Raw genomic sequence first — 19,310 nt, forward strand, 5'->3', positions numbered from 1 at the left:
TAAACCAATCAATTTGTGCTCAGTCATATTTTCAGTAAATACTAAAAATCTAAATGTAATTGCTTAAAACATAAAATTGCATTGATGCCATTTGCACTGAAGGGTCCACATACAAGCATTTAGGGGTTAATTGGTCAGCTGAACAATAAAAGTTTTCAGTGTGTGGAAAAAAAAACACATGACGCTGGCTGTGAATGCGCATATATGAATGTAATTCTGTCACTGACGCTACCACCTCTTATAAACTCCCAGGAGAGCAGGACAAACCAGTTCAGCTCAGAGCAGTACAAGCAGCAGTTCTAGGATTACGCAGGATCGTTTTTTTGTGATGAAAGGCTCATAATCACATTACAGCAAATCACAGTGAGTATTAAAATGCAAAATAAATAATTCTCTGCCTGGTTTCAGGCAGATAAGAGTTGAAACTGTCAGTTTAAAAATGGATAAAAATCAGGTGATTTAGTTTGCACTTTCATTTTAAGACTTTGTTGTTAAAAAATAGTCAAGGTTTTCCTCTATTTAAGGTTCGTTCTGCACATCTTAGCAAAAAGGATGACTTCTCCAGTAAATCTGTCCAAAGAGGAAGCTTCTGACAACCTTAAGAGGTGAGAGAATTGATTGTGTATAGTTTAAACAGAGTGTGGCTGTCCCAATAATGTACAACTAATAGAATTTTATCTGTTTATTATCACATTTCTTTCTTTCTCAATCTACCATTGACCAATACAAAGTTTTTAGACAGAGCTAAAGCTATAAGGTCACATGCATTAATTAGAACCTACAGCACTGCAAATAATAATGATAGAAATATTAATATGTTGTATTTATGTAACATATTCTTTAAATGGAAACAGGTTTTTGGCAGAATTGAACCAATTAAAAAGAATCTAGGGAACATCAGTGAGAAATTCCGCAAACCTGTCATCTCATTAGATTATATATCAGCTACTTTCTCACAAAACTTTTACTGCATCAATGTTCAGTGTTCAAATGAATACTCAGATACATCAACAATTGTGGGTATTCCTTTTAAAAGTACAAAATACATTCCTTAATTTTCCAATAAGTACGTTTTATGTTATAATTACAGTTTATATACAGCTTATATGCTGAATTCAGCCTCAATAAACAAAAATATATATGCCCCATAACATATTAAACTGGCTGTATGTGTCTTTTTGACCCAGGGATGAACATTTGCAAATGCTTTAACCTGTGTCAAACTTGCATGATAAATTGATCAATAGAGAAGCTCCAAAATGACTTGGAATGTAATTGGTTACTTGATTTCCATTAGGAATACAAAAACAGCACCAATAAAATGTTTGAAAACATCTTAAATTCAGTGTTTTTTCATTTTTTGAAAATAAATATGCATTTTAGGTTAATACTAATGTCAACCAAACTAAAAAAAAAAAAACATATAGAATTATTTGGTAAATGAAAACATGTTAAACAAACCAGAGTATGTTCTATATTTTAGATTCTATAAAGTAGCACCTCTTGCTTATTTTACAGCTTTGCACATCTTGCCATTTCTTCAGTCAGCTTTAAGAGATTTATGGGTCACCAGGAATAGCTTTCAGTTAACAGATGTACTTGAATTTCTTGTGTTTGAGAGCATCAATTTTTAAGTTGTGAAGAAGTAGAGTTGGTTTACAGTGAATAGAGTATTTTTCTAATCCATATCATTACAAGAACTACTTAACTAAGTAATAAAATAAATCTTTAAAAAAATGAAGGTCAGTCAATCTGAAACATTTTAAAATATTGATCATAAAAAAAAACATAAAAAATGTTTAGATGAAGCTGTCTCTCATCACGACCATCCCAGTAAAGAAAGACCAAAAGTTTCATCAGAGTTACCAGCTTCAGAAACCGCAAGTTAACAGAACCCCAGATAACAGTATTTTGGTTTGTTTTACACTTTTAAGTTTATTACATGATTCTTTATGTGTTCCTTCATAGTCTGAATGATTTTAGTATTCATCCTTGTATGTTCATATATAGCGAGAAAAAAATATTACATTGATTTTTGATAAAGATTGTATACAGTGGTAAATGTTCCTTTATAAATCATTGGTTGTTTGGATCAACAATTTCAGTAGACTCGGTCAAGGGTCAATGAGCTTACCAAACACATGTTGTGTTCCAATAATTTAAAAAAGATAAAAGGTATTTAAATCAATAAAATAACAAGAGTGCCCAAATGTAAGCACCTGCCTAATTTTGTTTAAAGAATTATTGCACACTTTCTGTAAATCCTATACACTTCATTTCACTTCTCAAATATCACTGTGTTCATCTGCTATATGATATATTGAACTGAAATTGCTGATTCGAACAACCACTGATTTATAAAGAAAAATCATGAAAATGATGAGCGGTGCCCAAATTTTTTCATACCGCTGTATATTATTAGATTAGGAAAAACACATTGCATACCATCGTGATGTGTGGCCGCGGGTCTTCTGGGCTCCTAATGGGCTGTGGATGGTCTGGGTCCACTGGGTTCTTCCCTATCTGCCTCTGGATCGCAGGGGCATGGTGGCGGTTTCTTGCCTCCATTGTGGTAGGCATTTCATGACATAATCCGTAACACATGACATATTTTTGCAAAAAACAATAGAATAGAAGTAACTGTGCGTGTGTGTGTATGTATTTATGTGTATGTATTAATATGTATGTATATTTATGTATGTGTGTATATGTATAAGCATATGTATAGTTAGATATGTGAGTATGTGTATATATGTATGTTTGTTCATTTTATGTTTATTTTATTTTATTATTATTATTTTTTTTGTTTGTTTGTTTGTTTGTTTTTTTTTTTTGTTTGTTTTTTTTTCTTCTTCTTGTACCCCCCTCCTGTACCTCACACTCCGATCCTTCCAACCCTGAATCCCACAACTATATCCACACAAAATATATATTTATATATAAAAAAAAAATAATAATAAAATATATAAAAAAAAATAAATAAAATGAAAAAATAATAATAATAATAATAATAGAAAATAAAATAAATAAATAAATAAAAATAAAGTATTAATTGTCCTCCGAAGAGGGGGGGGTGGTGGTTGGGCCAAAAAAAAAAAAAAAAGATTAGGAAAAACACAAACTTTGAATGTTTGCATTCTGTCTTTATATACAGACAATCCACTGATGATCCAGTTAAGCCAAACAAGGACAGTGAGGGTAATGTCTGTACAGATATCAGGTAAAATAGATTTTTAAAAATAATAATATATCAGTGAAAATAATTATAACATTTTTTCTGACATTCACAGAAAGAAATCCCAGTACTCTACACATTGTTCTGTCTCCATGATCTTTAGAATCTTTAAAATACCCATGCAACCCCAAAGAAAATGAACAGTCAGTAGATTATCCAATTAATTTAATTTTGGGACAGGGACCATGCCCTAACTTCTCCTTTTCCTCCACTTTATATAAACCTTCCTCTCTCACCTCGGAGGTGGGGGGAGGGGTGAGTTCTCCTACCTGTGCTGTAATGTGGCATGGTTGTATGGAATCCTGATTAACCAGTTTCAATGATGTCATGGTTACCATTAGGAATTTATTTTTCTGTTTCGTTGTTTCCACAGTCCTGGCTTTTGTGGACTGATTCATAGAGAGGTACCAGAGCTCCAAATTGAACATTCCTTTGATGATCCATCGATTCCAGATAATCACAGCGAACAAGCTAATTTTCCTGGCTTCAGGTAAAATATATTTAGATAAATGGTGAAGTAAATCTCTAAAAATGTTTGGAATCTACAATTTGTTAATTGAATGTGTTTTCCAGGCCGATAAAAAGAAACAGATCACCTTTGAGATCTATATCCAAGTGTGAACCGTCTACAGATTGTCCACACAACTTCACCATCAGAGACGATCATGCTGATCCAAGGTAACCCAAAATCTTTTAGAAACATATGAGATAATTAAGTTACCCCTTCTCATGGCTGTTTTGAGATCTGTTGGACAACACAATTTGTATTTATATTTTCATTCTGTAAACTACTGACATTTCTCCAAAATTTCAAATAATATTGCCATTTATATCAGTTTTTTACAAAAAATGAGAAATTGTCAATGCAATGAAAAAGAAAAACGCAAATAACAAAAATACCAGTGTTTTAAGTTACGAATAGTTCAGAAATCAGTGTTTGGTGGAATTACTCTGTTTTTCTATCACAGACTTCATGGGTCTAGGCATTGATGTAGGAACAGCTGGGGGGGGGGGGGGGGGGGTTAGGTTGCAAAGTCACATTTGGTTGGATTTTACTAAGAATAAACAGAAGTACCGAAAATTTATTTAGTTTTTTTTGGGATTAACTGTAATTTTGTTAATTTTCTAGGTCACTATAGGGTGGGCTTTGATTCATTTTAGCAAATGTGTTCCTCCCAATGTCAAACCCGCTCCTACGCCTATGGGTCTAGGAATGCTCTCCACTAGTCTTTCATGCTCCTTTTGGGTGACATTATTATCACTCCTGGTGCAAAAATTCAGGGAGTTCTGCTTTGTTTGATGGCTTGTGAATGTTGGGGTGAAGTGCTCCTAGAGACAGGGCTCAAGTCATGTAATGCTAGCCTTTCATCAGTAAAAAGCAAAAAAGAGCCAGTCTGAAGTTTGCAAAAAAACGTAAGGATTGGATGATATAGGACCGGAGTAAGATCATCTTCCTTGATGAGTTCAATTTTTAGCTTTGCTAAAAGTTATTATTTTTTTAATTTCATTCATTTAACACATTTTGATAGTATATTATTCACAAATGCAATATTTATACAGCAACACTCACTCATTCATGCAGATTCACTTACTCAGACTCAGTTATGAACGCAAAAGTAAAAGTTTAATCTGACCCAGTTTTAGTCCACTGTAGCACCGGAACATCCAGCTTCAGCACAAAACCAGGAAAGGCATATATTATATATACATGGTTCTTCTGTTTGTTTCTTTAAGTAGAAGCCAAATGTGTCACAGATGTGATTATTGGCACACTGTATTTAACAATACATCAACAGCTTTCTGATCGATCATTGTTTTGCTCATTTTCATTTTAAAAAGAAATGATGCATTAAATATTAGAAATCCAGTAACTAACATTCGACAAATTAAAATAAAAAGTGCAACATTTAATTAATACAGTAAGTTGATTAGTTAATGTCCAATTAGCATTCTTCACTACGCTGAGTAGAATTCACTTGTTCTTTTTTGTGAATTTTGTGATTCTGCTGTAACTGAAAATGATTTTAGTCACTTGCCAAACAAAGTTTGATAAATGCAGCTAATACAGATTTTTGCATACAGATTGTTGTGTGGTGTGATTCATCATATGGCGTGATACCATGTCACATGGTGTGACATTCAGAATTAAAAAAATGAATAAGGTTTTTGGTTATTAATCATAAACTCTTCAGTGTGACATATGAGAAATAGTGCCAGCAAAGGTTACCAGAATTTTGGTACTTTTATAAAAAGTCTATTTCCAAAATAATTTAAAGTATATTGAAAGAATTTGATTAAACATCTTCCTATGTGTGTAGATAATAAAACAAATATTAAATGTAATATTTGCACGTGAGAAATGCTACTCTTTTGTATAGTACTAATAAATAATCAGGATATATTCCCTTACATTATCACATTATAATACACAATAACAATCATGTCACACCATATGAAAATTTTATTCACTAAGACCGTAAACTAGGGAATAAATGTAATTTTCATAAAAAACTCCTCAGTGAGAGCAGTTCATTAGTTGGTTAAGCTGGGTATAATTTACTGTAAACATCCGGCAGGAGTTCGCTGCCGATTTCTGCAGGTGCGCTGGGACGTCAGTATACCCCGCTGTAGAATTAGCTTAAAGTTACCATTTTTCTCATCACGACTCGTAATTCAGAGGATCCAGTGATGTTCAGGAGTAAAATGTACACAGAATAAAACATTCAGGGTTCTGAACATATTTATTTAATACAGAGTGTGACAGAGGCGGGTTTTTGAAAAGCCCATTCAGTTTCTTCATAGGGAAAAAAACGCTTACACACGAAAGCCATACGAGGACTACAGAATGACGCGCAACTTTAGTGGTCTATTAATATAGGAGGAGCTTGCAGAATGTACAGAACCCAACTTTAAAAAAAAATTACATTCAAATGAATAGAAATAGGCGAAGTTAAAAGTTGTACTGGAGCCAGCCACCAGAAGGTTTAAGGGCATTAAAAGTATGTACGAATTAGGTAAAGAATACTAAAATACATTTTTAATTTTATATATGAAAATACACATTCATACACATATTCTATAAATAAATGCAGTCATATGAAAAAGTTTGGGCACCCCTATTAATCTTAGCCATTTTTAGTTCTAAATATTTGTTTGCACCAGCCATTTCAGTTTGATATATCTAATAACTGATGGACACAGTAATATTCCAGGATTGATGGTTGATGAGGTTTATTGTACTAACAGAAAATGTGCAATATGCATTAAACCAGTGCACAAGTATGGGCACCCTTATCATTTTATTGATTTAAATACTCCTAACTATCCCTCTTGTCTTCCCATGGCTTGCTGGCTACTTAGGGTGACTCTTTAGACCACGCATGCAGTTTCAAAGAAAAAGACTCTGAAGTTGATCAGAGGTGAAATTTATATTCATGCAAAAACCTAAATTACCTGAGGCAATTTTGTTATGGTTAATAGTTAAATAAGGTGTTGTTTGTTTTCAGTACACTGTATCTTGAAACAGTAACCATCATCTACTTTTTTTTCACTTTAACCTTTGTCTGCTTAACCATTGTCTGCTTAGCCTGATCCGAAGAGAGAGAATGGAGTCATATTTGTCCATGAGGAGTGATTACAATGTGAATGACCCAGATGACAGCCAAAAGGGAAACATTGTTACTGAACTGAGGTACAATTACCTACATAAACACTGCACCTAAGAATCAAATTAATAAATGTAGCTATAGGGTGTGAGGACTATTTACATTCATATATTTTACAATAAAAAAATAATAGTAATATAAAAATGCAGAAATAAAATCAGTTGCCATAATTTGACTGGACACTGTTTAGTCCATATATAATAGGCTATACCTATTAAATTTGGTTCACTTGGGACCACAGGATTTGTTTATAGAAGTGACTTGTGTTCAATTATAGAAATTACACTAGATTAATTTAGACTGTAGTCAGAAACAATATGAAAATGTAACAAATTGTATATTGAGAAACTGTATATAGAAATTGTGTCTTTTTAAACTTCCTGTTGCATATACTTGGCTGCAGTGGCCATATCCTTGTGATGTTTAATGGAATGGCCTTATGTCCCATTACACAATGTTTTACATTGTTACAGAGAAATATCTTGTTTATCTAGAAACAGCATGCAACATTTTGAGACTCAAAATGCCCTAGGTGTGGAAGTGAGAAAGCAAGGCTAAAAGCCAGTGTTTAAGGCTATAATAATACATGCTGTTTGTGTTTGTATAAAAACAATGTTAATTCAATGCAAAATCCTGGAATTGTTTTACATATTTGGAAATTCAGCATTTTAAAGATCCTGAAAATAGGACATGTTTGGGAAAAACATGATTGTGTATAGTCACCTAATTTTTGAAGTTTAAATTTATTTTTGTATTTTTCACAGAAACAGATCAGAGTCACCTACTTTTAGCTTTGTGTCCATGAAGAGTGAACAGTCAATGGATTATCAAATTTACTTCAGAGAAAGTGACCCTCATCAAAAAGAAAGTATCAGGTAGGCTCAGATTACTCTTCAGCAAAACTACTGTAGGAACTGGAGCATAGTTAACAATGCATGGAAGCTTGATGTGCCAGTTTCAGTGACACCATGGTCAACTTTAATAATATTATTTTCCATTCTCTTCTCTGAATTTTCTGTTTCATTGTTCCCACATTTTGAACACAACTGCTGTTTCTGTGTCCTGGGTTTTGTAGACTGACTAACAGAAAGATACAAAAGTTCCAAATTGAACATTTCATGGATAATCCATCAAATCCAGATAATCACAGAGAAGAAGATACTTTTCCTGACTTCAGGTAAAATTAATTTATATAAATGCTGCAGTAAATCATTAATAATGTTTATAATCTACACTTTTTAGTCCGACTACACCCACAGATTATTAACACTCCCTTTTTATTCAATTTGTTCTCCTGGCCGATAAAAAGAAACAGATCAACTCTCAGTTCTGTATCTGTGAAGAGTGAACAGTCTATAGATTTTCCATACAACTTCGCAATCAGAGATGATCATGCTGATCCAAGGTAATTCAAAGCTATTAAGAAACATAACAAAATTAAGTGACTCCTTGCAGTTATTTTCTGCCACATCATTTTATCCAACTTATTTTAACATGGGTGATCATTTTCAGTGCTTGATGTGGCAGATTTACAGTGGTGTTACCAAGTGTTTGCCCCCTTTATGATGTCTTTTTTTTTGCATGATTGTCACTCTTAAATGTTTCATATCATCAAACCAATTTAAATATTAGCCAAAGACAACACAAGTAAACACAAAAGTAGCAGTTTAAAAATGAATGTTTTCATTATTAAGAGAGAAAAAAAATCTAAACCAACAAAAAAATGTTTGCCCCCCAGTTAAGACATAACTGTGGTTTATCACACCTAAGTTTAATTTCTATCTATCAGTCTGGAAAAGTTTATGAAGCCATTTCTAAAGTTTAGGGCTCCAGCAAACCAAAATAAAAGCCATTATCAGTGGTGAACCTTCCCAGTAGTGTCCAGCCGACCAAAATTACCCCAAGAGCGCAGGAACGACTTATGCAAAGGTTACAAAGGAACCCACAACAACATCCACAGACCTGCAGGCCTCACTTGCTGCAGTTAAGGTCAGCATTCTTGACTCCACCATAAGAAACAGACTGAGCAAAAATAGCCATCATGCCAGAGTCCCAAGATGAAAACCACTGCTGAGCAAAAAGAACATTAAACCTCATCTCAATTTTGCCAGAAAACATCTTGATGAATAACCAAGATTTTGGAAAAATACTCTTTGGTCTGACAAATGGAAACTTCCCATTACATCTGGCATAAAATTAAAACACACCAGCAAGTCCACTGACCTCTGAATGGCTGAGGAAAAACAAAGTGAAGACTTTGGAGTGGCCTAGTCAAAGTCCTTACCTATTCCGATTGAGATGCTGTGGCATGACCTTAAAAAGTTGGTTCATACTGGAAAACCCCCCAATATGGTGGAACTACAACAGTTCTGAAAAGAAAAGTGGATCAAAATTCCTCCTCAGTGCTGTAAAAGACTTATTGCAAGTTACTGCAAACATTTGATTGCCGTTGTTGCTGCAAAGGGTGACCCGACCAGTTATTAGGTTTAGGGAGCAATCACTTTTTCACACAGGGCCATGTAGGTTTTTTTTTCTCTCTTATTAATGAAAATCTTTATTTAAAACTGCTCTTTGTGTTTACATGTGTTGCCTTTGACTAACATTTAAACTTGATTGATGTTCTGATACATTTGAGTGACAAAATATTTTTTTACAGCACTGTAAATTTCCTACATGTTTCTGAATGTGCATTCTCCAGGTGTGAGTAGCTTACATACCTTTACTTAATTGTTCACAGTGCCCAACAGAAGAGCCCGCCCCCTTCCAGAGCCAACACTCTGGCATCAATATTCAAGGTGTGTCTGCAAGTATTTTGAAGGGAACATTGTTCACCAGCCGTGTTTGATTTATATTATATGACATATTTCTTTTCTCTTAATTAATTGTGCTGTGATTCTTGAACAGTATAACTAATTAATGACTTTTCTGTTTGCAAATAACGGGTGATCAGGTGGTTGAACAAAATGTTATCTCTCTGGTGACAAATGAGCTAAAGCGATTCAAGAACCTGCTGAGTCCAGAATACATAGAGGGTGAGGTGGTGGAGGAGGAGAACGAGAGTGTCAGGAAGGGAGCACTGAAGATTACACTACATGTTCTTAGGAAATTGAGGCAAATAGACTTGGCTACACTTTTGGAATCGAGTAAGTTCTATGATCATTTTACCTTTTCACAATCAATGTGACTCAGAACTCAAGAAACCTTAAAAGTTGTATACATGTGTGTAGACAAACCTTTTGAATGAAAAAAAACTTTTTTTCAGAAATGGCACCTTGGTATCAGCAACAGCACAAATTGAAACTCAAGAAGAAATATCAAAGCATAAAAGAAGAAATGGCAAAGCAACAAAACTCAACACGTCTGAATGAGATCTACACAGAGCTCTACATCACTGAGGGTGAATGTGAAGAAGTCAGAAGTGACCATGAAATAAAACAGATTGAGGAAATATCCAAGAAAGTAGCAACAGAGGAGACTTCCATAAAAGTGAATGAAGTATTTAAAGCCTTGCCTGGACAAGACAAGTCCATTCGCACGGTGCTGACAAAAGGAGTTGCTGGCATTGGGAAAACAGTCTCAGTGCAAAAGTTCATTCTGGACTGGTCTGAGGGACATGCAAATAAGGATATCCACTTCATATTTCCACTTCCCTTTAGGGAGTTAAATTTGTTAAAGGAGAACATGTTCAGTCTGAAGGAGCTTCTTCAGCACTTTTTTACAGAAATGGTGGACTTGGCATTGAAAGGCTCTGATGCCCATAAAATCCTGTTCATTTTTGATGGTCTGGATGAATGTCGTCTTTCACTAGATTTCCAAAACAATCAAAGAGTGTGTAATGTCACAGAGAGAACCTCAGTCAATGTGCTGCTGACAAACCTCATCAAGGGGGACCTGCTTCCCTCTGCTCTTCTCTGGATCACCTCTCGACCAGCAGCATGCGGTCAGATCCCTGCGGAGTGTGTTGACCAGGTAACAGAGGTAAGAGGGTTTAATGATCTACAGAAAGAGGAATACTTTAGGAAGAAGATCAGTGACCAGAGCCTGGCCAACAAAGTCATTGCACACATGAAGTCATCTAGAAGCCTCAACATGATGTGCCACATCCCAGTCTTCTGTTGGATTGCAGCCACTGTTCTAGAGAAAATGTTGAGTCAAGCAAAGAAAGGCAAGATCCCCAACACTTTGACTCAAATGTTCACACACTTCTTGAACTTGCAGATGACCCAATGGAGTCAGAAATACCACACCTACAATTCTGACCCTGATCAAATTAGAGAGAGCATTCTGGCCCTGGGGAAATTGGCTTTTCAACAGCTGGAAAAGGGCAACCTGATCTTCTATGAGGAAGACCTGAAAGAGTGTGGCATTGAAGCTAAAGAAATGTCAGTGTACTCAGGCTTGTGCACCCAGATCTTTAGAGAAGAGATTGGGTTGCATATGGGGAAGATGTACAGTTTTGTGCACTTGAGTATTCAGGAATTACTTGCTGCACTATATATCTTTGTCTCATTCATCAGCAACAGAAAGGAGTTTGACAAGAAAAACCCTGGATTTGTTAGCTCCATCCAAAAACCAACAATGTCTGATCTTCTCAAGAGTGCCGTGGACAAGGCCTTAAGGAGTAAGAATGGACACCTGGACCTTTTCCTTCGCTTTCTTCTTGGTCTGTCAATGGAGTCCAATCAGAATCTCCTAACTGGCCTGCTAAAACAGAAAGTAAACATTATAAACAAAGACAAAACGGTCAAATACATCAAGAAAATGATTAAAGAAAACTCATCTACAGAGAAATCCATCAATTTGTTCCACTGTCTAAATGAACTGAATGATCATTCGCTGGAGCAAGAAGTCCAACCGTACTTGAGCCGAAGGGGCAAGAATCGTCTATCCACAACCAACCTCTCTCCAACTCAGTGGTCAGCTCTGGTGTTTGTGTTTTCAAACTCAGAAGAAGAGTTCGATGAATTTAATCTTTGTGATTATGACCCCTCAGAAAAAGTTTTCCAAAAACTGCTGCCAGTAGTTAAAGTATCAAAGAAAGCAAAGTGAGTTTATTCATTTAAAAAATCTTGCTGTACCATCCAATTTAATTGTGAAAAGGGTCTTAAAAGTGTAAACAAGCCTGAAAAGGGTTGTTGTTAATTGTGCTTTAGTGTGATTATTAGTATGATTGGATTGTTACTATAAACAATCACGCTAATAAGTATTTGGACAGTGACACAACCTTAAAGATTTGGATTTGAAAGGAAACAAAATGAGAAGAAACTAAAGTGTAGACTTTCACAACAAAAATATTATATTAAGCGTTTAGGACATTACAACCATTTCAGGGGCTCAAATGTATTTGGACAAATTAACTTTACCATAAATAAAATGTTTATTTTTAATACTTTGTTGAAACGCCTTTTTTAGGCAATGACTGACGAAGGTCTAGAACCCATGGAACAAACACTGGGTTTCATCCTGTATGATGCTTTACCAAGCCTTTACTACATTATCCATACAGCAGAAAGCAAATCCCTGTACACTTCAGAATTCACGCTTCTGTCTCATTAGCAATAAACACTAGTGACTCAGTGCCACTGGAAGCCATGCATGCCCATCTGCCACCATGTTTTACAGAGGATGTGGTGAGCATTGTATCTAGCCACTCAAAGCCTTTTACATACTTTCTTCTTCCAATCATTGTGGTACAAGTGGATCTTAGTTTCACCTGTCCACAGAACTCTGTTCCAAAACTGGGCTGGTTTCTTTAAATGTTTTATGGTAAAGTCTAATCTGGCCTTTAATAGCTTATAAATGCAAATGTCATACCTGGATTAATCTCCAGACAGTTTACCTGTATAACTTATGCTGGGTAAAAGAGGGATTATGAAGCCCATACAATACCTTTTTTTTTTAGATATTTTGTTCAATTACCTTTGGGCTCCTGAAATGAGGATCACCTTTTAAGTAAAATAGTTGGAATTCCTAAATGCTTACTAGGATATTTTTATCAATTGCTTGAATTAAACCTTAAGGTCTACACTTCAGTTGCATCTCATTGGCTTCATTTCAAATCCAGTGTGGGGATATGCAGAGACCAAAATATGAAGGCTATGTCACTGCCCAGTTTTATAATAACTTTCATTTGTATGATTCATTAATATATTTCATAAATTATAAAATGTATGATATACACAATATGTCTTAAATGAGATTTATTCCTTTTGTAGAAAATACAGACTGATATTTCAATATAACATGCAAATTTGACATTTCCTTTACAGTCTGAGTGGTTGTAATCTCACTGAGCAAAGCTGTGCACTTCTGGCCTCAGTTCTCAGTTCAAAGTCTAGTGTGAGAGAGCTGGACCTGAGTACGAATATTCTGCATGATTCAGGAGTGAAGCTGCTCTCGGCTGGACTGGAGAATCCACACTGTAAACTGCAGAAACTGAAGTAAGATTATTACTTTATTTTAAATAATGTGCTTTTATTGTTTAAAAAAATATACTGTGTATATTTACATGTTTAAAGTACATTAAGGTTTGAACGTATTCTGATTCCCTTTCTTTTCCAGACTTTGTGGCTGTAGGATTACAGAAAAGAGCTGCTTAACCCTGGCTTTTACTCTTTCCTCAAATGTTTCAAATCTAATAGAGCTAAACTTGGCCAATAATAATCTACAGGATTCAGGATTGAAGCTGCTTTGTGATGGACTGGAAAAGAAGGACTGTAAACTGCAGACACTGGGGTCAGATTATCACTTTGATTGTTCCTAAAAACACACAAATGCAATCATACACAATTTGTTTATTTAATATCTTTGTATCTTGTCTCTATCTATCTACAGTCTCTGTAACTGCAGTATAACACAGGAAGGCTGTGAGGTTCTGGTGTCAGCTCTGAAATCAAACCCCTCTCATCTAAGAGAGCTGAATCTGGGGATGAATATGATAGGAGATTTAGGGGTAAAATACCTGTCTTCATTTTTGGAGGATTCCAACTGCAAACTGGAGAAGCTAGAGTATGTACTGTTTGTATTGCTCACTACACTGCTTTACATTATTCACTCATCAAAATCATACATCACTGTTAGTTGTCATCCAACAGAATTAAAGAACCAGGGGTCTGCCTGTATATCAGTATACTTTCAGAACATTCCATTTATTTTTATGCATATTGCTTTCTGAAATTGCATTTGTCATCTTTACAGGCTGTTTGACTGCAGTATTACAGATGAAGGCTGTGCTTCTCTGGCTTCAGCTCTGAAGACAAATACCTCACATCTAAGAGAGCTAAATTTGCATCATAACAAAGCAAGAGATTCAGGAGTGAAGCTGCTCTTATCTCTACTGAAGGATCCATGCTGCAAGCTAGAGAAGCTAAAGTAAAATTATTTTCTTAACTTAACTTTAAGTTTCCTATAATGCCTGTCACAAGCACAATACTTTTTAGAATAAATATTATTAGAAAGGAAAGAGCTTTTAAAACAGTAACAGTAGGTCTGATCTCAGTGCAGTCTAGAATATAGGCTGTAATAGTGTGAAACTTGCACTTTAGAAGTCAAAAGTTATTACACTGCTGCTGATGCAACAACATATTTTTTGGGGTATATGCAAACGTAATATCTGCGCCCCTGGGGGGGAGAGACACGTTTTAAAATCGTGGGGGGGGGGGGGGATGCTTTTTAAAATCGTCAGCTTTGGGGGGGGAGGGTGCTAGATGCGTTTCAAAATTGTCAGGGGGGGGGGTTGTTGTGAGAGATGCGTTTTAAAATCGTCACTGGGGGGGAATGGGGGGGAGATGCATTTTAAAATCGTCAGCGTCCTGTCATTACTTTCCCACCGTGCTCCGCAAATTTATTTGGGGCTTGGATTTGGCGCCCCTATGCATCGCATAGGCTGCATACCCCCTTTTTGCACCACTGACAGAGGGAACACATAGGGAACGTAAACGAGAAGCAAAAATATTTGGCACAAACCCAGGCTAGATGTTTAGCACACAAATACAATAATCTACCGACTGACAATACGACTACATCCATTCTGGTCTGATTGTTTTATTCTATTTCCTCCCTAACAGCTTCTACACCTGACACTATATGAGTCTCAAGATCATCCACAAGTCCTACATTTGGAATGATCACCAAATGACAAGACTATGAACTGTTAATAATTCAGTATTTGTAATGTACCTGTACATGTCTAGTAAGTAGTTTAAATTGCATAAAATGTATATGAATGAGGTTCAACTTATATAGTGCCTTTCTAGAAACCCAAGGACGCTTTACAATTAACACGTTTTACACATGTGTATACATGCTTAAGTTAAACTGATAACCATTATGTTCCTTTACAATGTAAACAGTGTAATGGCTACATCTCCTTTGTATGTTTCTTTTGGGTTGTATCAATATATTTTGTAAAATTTGTAAAATATGAAACAGTAAAATGTGAAACATTAACACATTGAAACTATAAGCTTACAATTAAAACTGCATGTCTGAAGTTTTCAGAGTAGATTATTATATTCAGTAAGAGAATATTTCTTGGATGTTAGTGCTGTGTTTTGTATAGCAATACTGAAACACTGGAGGCTATTTAAATAATAGTTCAATAAAATATTACATTGAAAGTCGTGGTAGGTGAGAATTATTCAAGTGAAATCATACAGATGATGTAAGATGAGTGTGATTGTTATGAACCTTTACTTGATATAAATATATTTGACATAACAACTGAAGTGTTCCTTACACCTACATAGGATTGCTACCCTTCAGAATTGAAAATAAGGGACGCCCATCATGGCTCCTCTGGGCTATGAGCCAAAGCTGAAAAATCCTGCACTGAATGGATCAGCACTACATACTGCATGTTTGTTATGTGCTCTGTTGTTTTTAGTGAGAGCTGCAGGCATCTGACATATTTTGTGTTGTAAAACCAGAATCCTGAAGTGGGAAGGTGAGAAAGTTGAGGGATATGATACCATAGTCCATATAGTGTTGGACTGCCAAACTGAGGTTTATGGAGGTACACATTTTCTGACTTCATATCCTCTGGTCCTCTCTATGGAAGCCCATTCCTGCCACCCAAAAGAAAAATCCAGCACATTTATTTAGTATTATTAAGTAAACTGCTCTCTCATTATTTTGAGAAAGTAAGTCATTATTTTGAGATAGTAAGTCATTATTTTGAGATAGTAAGTCATTATTTTGAGATACTATCTCCATATTTTGAGATAGTAAGTCATTATTTTGAGATACTGTCTCATTATTTTGAGATACTAGTAGACTGTACAGAGACAAAAGCAGGTGAGACAAAGACGCAAAATTGATACTATCATTCAGAGGTGGATTCACAGACAATGAAATACTGGTGCTTTTAGAGGAATCACATAATATATGTACTGGATCAGTTGTTGTTCCCCCAGGACTATAGGGGGCGCAGACTTTGCTATGTTGAGTCAGGTAGTAAATAGAAGAAATGAACTGGAGGCATTGTTTTTTCCCGTAAGGCAAGCAAGCAGTGTGTCTCTGCTAATCCAAAGCATCCACTTCTTTCTATCCCTTCGAATGGCAATATGAGTAAGTGTTAAGTTGTATGTGATTGATAGATGTTAGGCATGGGAGTATTGAAGTTCATTTGAGATGTTTTCAATACGTTAAATGTATCAATATAGCAAAATCCTTTCTGTTCATTTGAAGTTCATGTAATGTGGCTGCAAATGACTCTTTAATGCACCTTATACATTGAAGGAAACATTTATTTGATTTAAGTGGACATATATATGATTTGCATACTGAGTATTTTTCTGTATTTTGTATTGTTTCAGTTTCACACTTTTTTGCATTAAATCCTGTCCAAACACAACACTTGCCTGTTCCTTGGAGGAAGTGATGCAGGAGAACGTTTAGCTGGCTGTGAATCTCAGTATAGGACACAAGGTCACATTGAGTGCAACAGTACAATATCAGAATAAGCCTCCAGACCTTGGAGAGAAGAGATTTATTTAATAACACACACTGGACTTCTATTTTAGTGTGTTGAAGAGTGTGGCTGTGGCTCTGACTATGCTGCATGTTATGTATGGTAGGCTTCACTGGAGAAAAAAATACGTTTTTTTTTCCCAAAAGCAAACTCCAAATCTCCAAATAATGACTTATTATCTCAAAATATTGAGAATCTAATGGAAAACGTTAGATTGGAAAGGGGAAATGCTTCAGGCATGTTCCGTCTCCCAAAATGTAGTGTTTTTTAACAAAACTTATTTATTTATGTATTTTTCCCATATGTATGAGAAACATATGGTAAAACGTAAACAGAGAACATTATTGCCCTTTTTTATTAGAATATTTAAAACATATTAATTATTAAAACCTTTATCTACACTGTACAAAATGTAGTATACTGTGTTCCTGCACAATTAACTACTGTAAATACTTTTACAGTATTATACTCTGAATGCGGCCAAAACAACAGTAATTAACTTAAAAATGATAAAATCACAGTAACAATCCTACTACTGTAGAAAATCACAGTAATACTCCAATACTGTAGAACATCACAGTAATACACTGTAATAATCCACTAAAGGGCAATCAAAAGGGGGCAGTAGTCATTTGGATTAATTTTGGATTTAACCCACCTACAACCTGAAGGAGAAGAAGTTTGAAAAGTGGAGCAGCACTGAATCCATCGTTCCATGTATGTATCGTATAGCACAACACTTTTCTTAAATAACTAAAATCTAAATCTAGTTATATTTTTTATGTCACAGTAGTCAAAGTATTGAAACCAGAATAAGACTGCTAGATGAAAAAGTCAGTTGTAAAATAAAATAAGCTAAGCTAAATTTTAATCAGATTTAAATGTTTTTCAGCCTGGCCTGTTTAACTTGAAAACTTGCTCCTAAGTGTTCTGTGTTTGTCCTATATTTTGACTGTCCATGAGAGCCTCTCATTAACATGATGTGCTTAACAAACCAGTTTGGTGATTGTGTATATTAACCTTCATTTTCATTTCTGTTTGGTTTCTTGTCAGAATGAATCCTGACTCCAGCAAGTGCAGTGCAAAGTTCAAGACAAGCCAGAAAACTGGAAGAACTGTAAAGTGGAAAACATCAGATATGAATCCAGGCATCATTTCTTTCATAAGTATTGCCATAGGCGTAGGAACCGGGGGGGATGGGTGGGACATGTCCCACCCAATATTAGAAACAGGTGGATTTGTCCCCCCCAAAAATGATATCAGTTCGCTCAGGTCGCTGTACTATAAATGAGGAGACAGACCGGACCAATCACGGAGCCGGTTCAGGTATTAAGTCACGCCTCTCAGTAGAAACAGCCAATCAGCTTGCTGGTTTTGCGGCGCGCGGAGCAGAGGCAGTTTACTGTTGGGGAAGCCCCGCCCCCTCGCTGTGAGATTTAGCAGCGGGATCGGGCTGCAGCAGCTTCATCTGATTTTAAAGCAGATCTGGATATACGGAGATTTTTCTAAAAGAAAGGTAACGATAGGCTAACCACTTCAACTGTGATGATATGTTTCTGATAGCTGGTTAAAAATACACGTCTCTGAATCAGCACACAGTTTAAACCCACTGTGATTAATAAACTGCAGCTGTGTTAGTGTGTAAGCTTATCTTTGGAATTAGCTAGATTGGGAGTCAGGGTTAAAGGAAAAAAATAAAATATATATGTAATGTTTCCCTGTACCTGATCAGCCAATCACTTTAATTTTCAAACTGTTTATTCATTTAGGATTACAGGACTTACTGTGAGCTATAATGAACGAAAATTGATTTAACTAACTAGTTATCTAGAAGCTGGATGTAGATGATCGCCAGAATTTCGTACAGTACTTTAAGTTGGTAGTTTAAAGCAGTTACTTAACCCCGATCACTGCCCTAAACTAGTGTTTTCCACCTGATCAGCTAATAAACAGTCATTTACTGAGTTTACCTGTTAAATCCTTTAGCCCCCTATGGAGCCTAAATTAATCATGTATATCCACCAGAGGAAGCTCTAGAATATGCAGAACAGTTTTAATATGCAGTAGAATATATAAGAACTGGGTTGAGAAACACTGCTGTAACGTGACTTCTGTTCATTTGTATTTCACAGTAAGACCACATATCCTGACGTTTATAAAAGTCTCTATGAAACGTAAAGTTACATTCTTTTACATAAAAGGACACCATCTTAAGAAGAGCTCTCAGTAGAAAAAAATAAAAGTGCAGGAGAAAATGTAAATATACAACAGAATTGACATGCCAATACATAATAATAATAATAATAATAATAATAATAATAATAATAATAATAATAATAATAATCTGTTATATTATTTTAAATATTAGGTGATAACTCAGACATTGCTTGCATAATTTTTCTAACAACAGTAACTGTAATGTGGAGTAACATGTTTAGGT

At 35.4% G+C, this 19,310-nt stretch overlaps 1 protein-coding gene across 4 annotated transcripts; it reads left to right on the forward strand.

The window, feature by feature from the left end:
• Positions 1-253: 253 nt before the first annotated feature.
• Positions 254-16,753, forward strand: LOC103032633 (NACHT, LRR and PYD domains-containing protein 3). Of its 4 annotated transcripts, none has more exons than XM_022663231.2 (17): positions 254-363; positions 525-605; positions 3,155-3,220; positions 3,609-3,725; positions 3,809-3,913; positions 6,822-6,926; positions 7,665-7,775; positions 7,976-8,077; positions 8,210-8,305; positions 9,638-9,695; positions 9,851-10,043; positions 10,163-11,945; positions 13,170-13,340; positions 13,462-13,635; positions 13,735-13,908; positions 14,098-14,271; positions 14,967-16,753. In XM_022663231.2, the coding sequence occupies exons 2-17, from the start codon at positions 553-555 to the stop codon at positions 14,977-14,979; spliced, it is 3,495 nt and encodes a 1,164-aa protein (XP_022518952.2). In that variant the 5' UTR covers positions 254-363; positions 525-552; the 3' UTR covers positions 14,980-16,753. The 4 variants fall into 4 exon arrangements, with proteins under 4 accessions (XP_022518952.2, XP_022518953.2, XP_049318693.1 ...); XM_022663232.2 differs by having other exon boundaries at positions 3,636-3,725; XM_049462736.1 differs by lacking the exons at positions 7,976-8,077; positions 8,210-8,305 and having other exon boundaries at positions 255-363.
• The last annotated feature ends 2,557 nt before the right edge of the window (positions 16,754-19,310 follow it).

The sequence above is a fragment of the Astyanax mexicanus genome, chromosome 13 (genome assembly GCF_023375975.1).
Source record: "Astyanax mexicanus isolate ESR-SI-001 chromosome 13, AstMex3_surface, whole genome shotgun sequence".
Lineage (NCBI taxonomy): Eukaryota > Metazoa > Chordata > Actinopteri > Characiformes > Acestrorhamphidae > Astyanax > Astyanax mexicanus.

Coding starts and splice junctions, on each gene's coding strand:
- LOC103032633 (XM_022663231.2), top strand. CDS start 553: ATGACTTCTCCAGTAAATCTGTCCAAAGAGGAAGCTTCTGACAACCTT. Junction 606..3,154: donor GCTTCTGACAACCTTAAGAG/GTGAGAGAATTG, acceptor CTTTATATACAG/ACAATCCACTGATGATCCAG. Junction 3,914..6,821: donor GACGATCATGCTGATCCAAG/GTAACCCAAAAT, acceptor TTGTCTGCTTAG/CCTGATCCGAAGAGAGAGAA.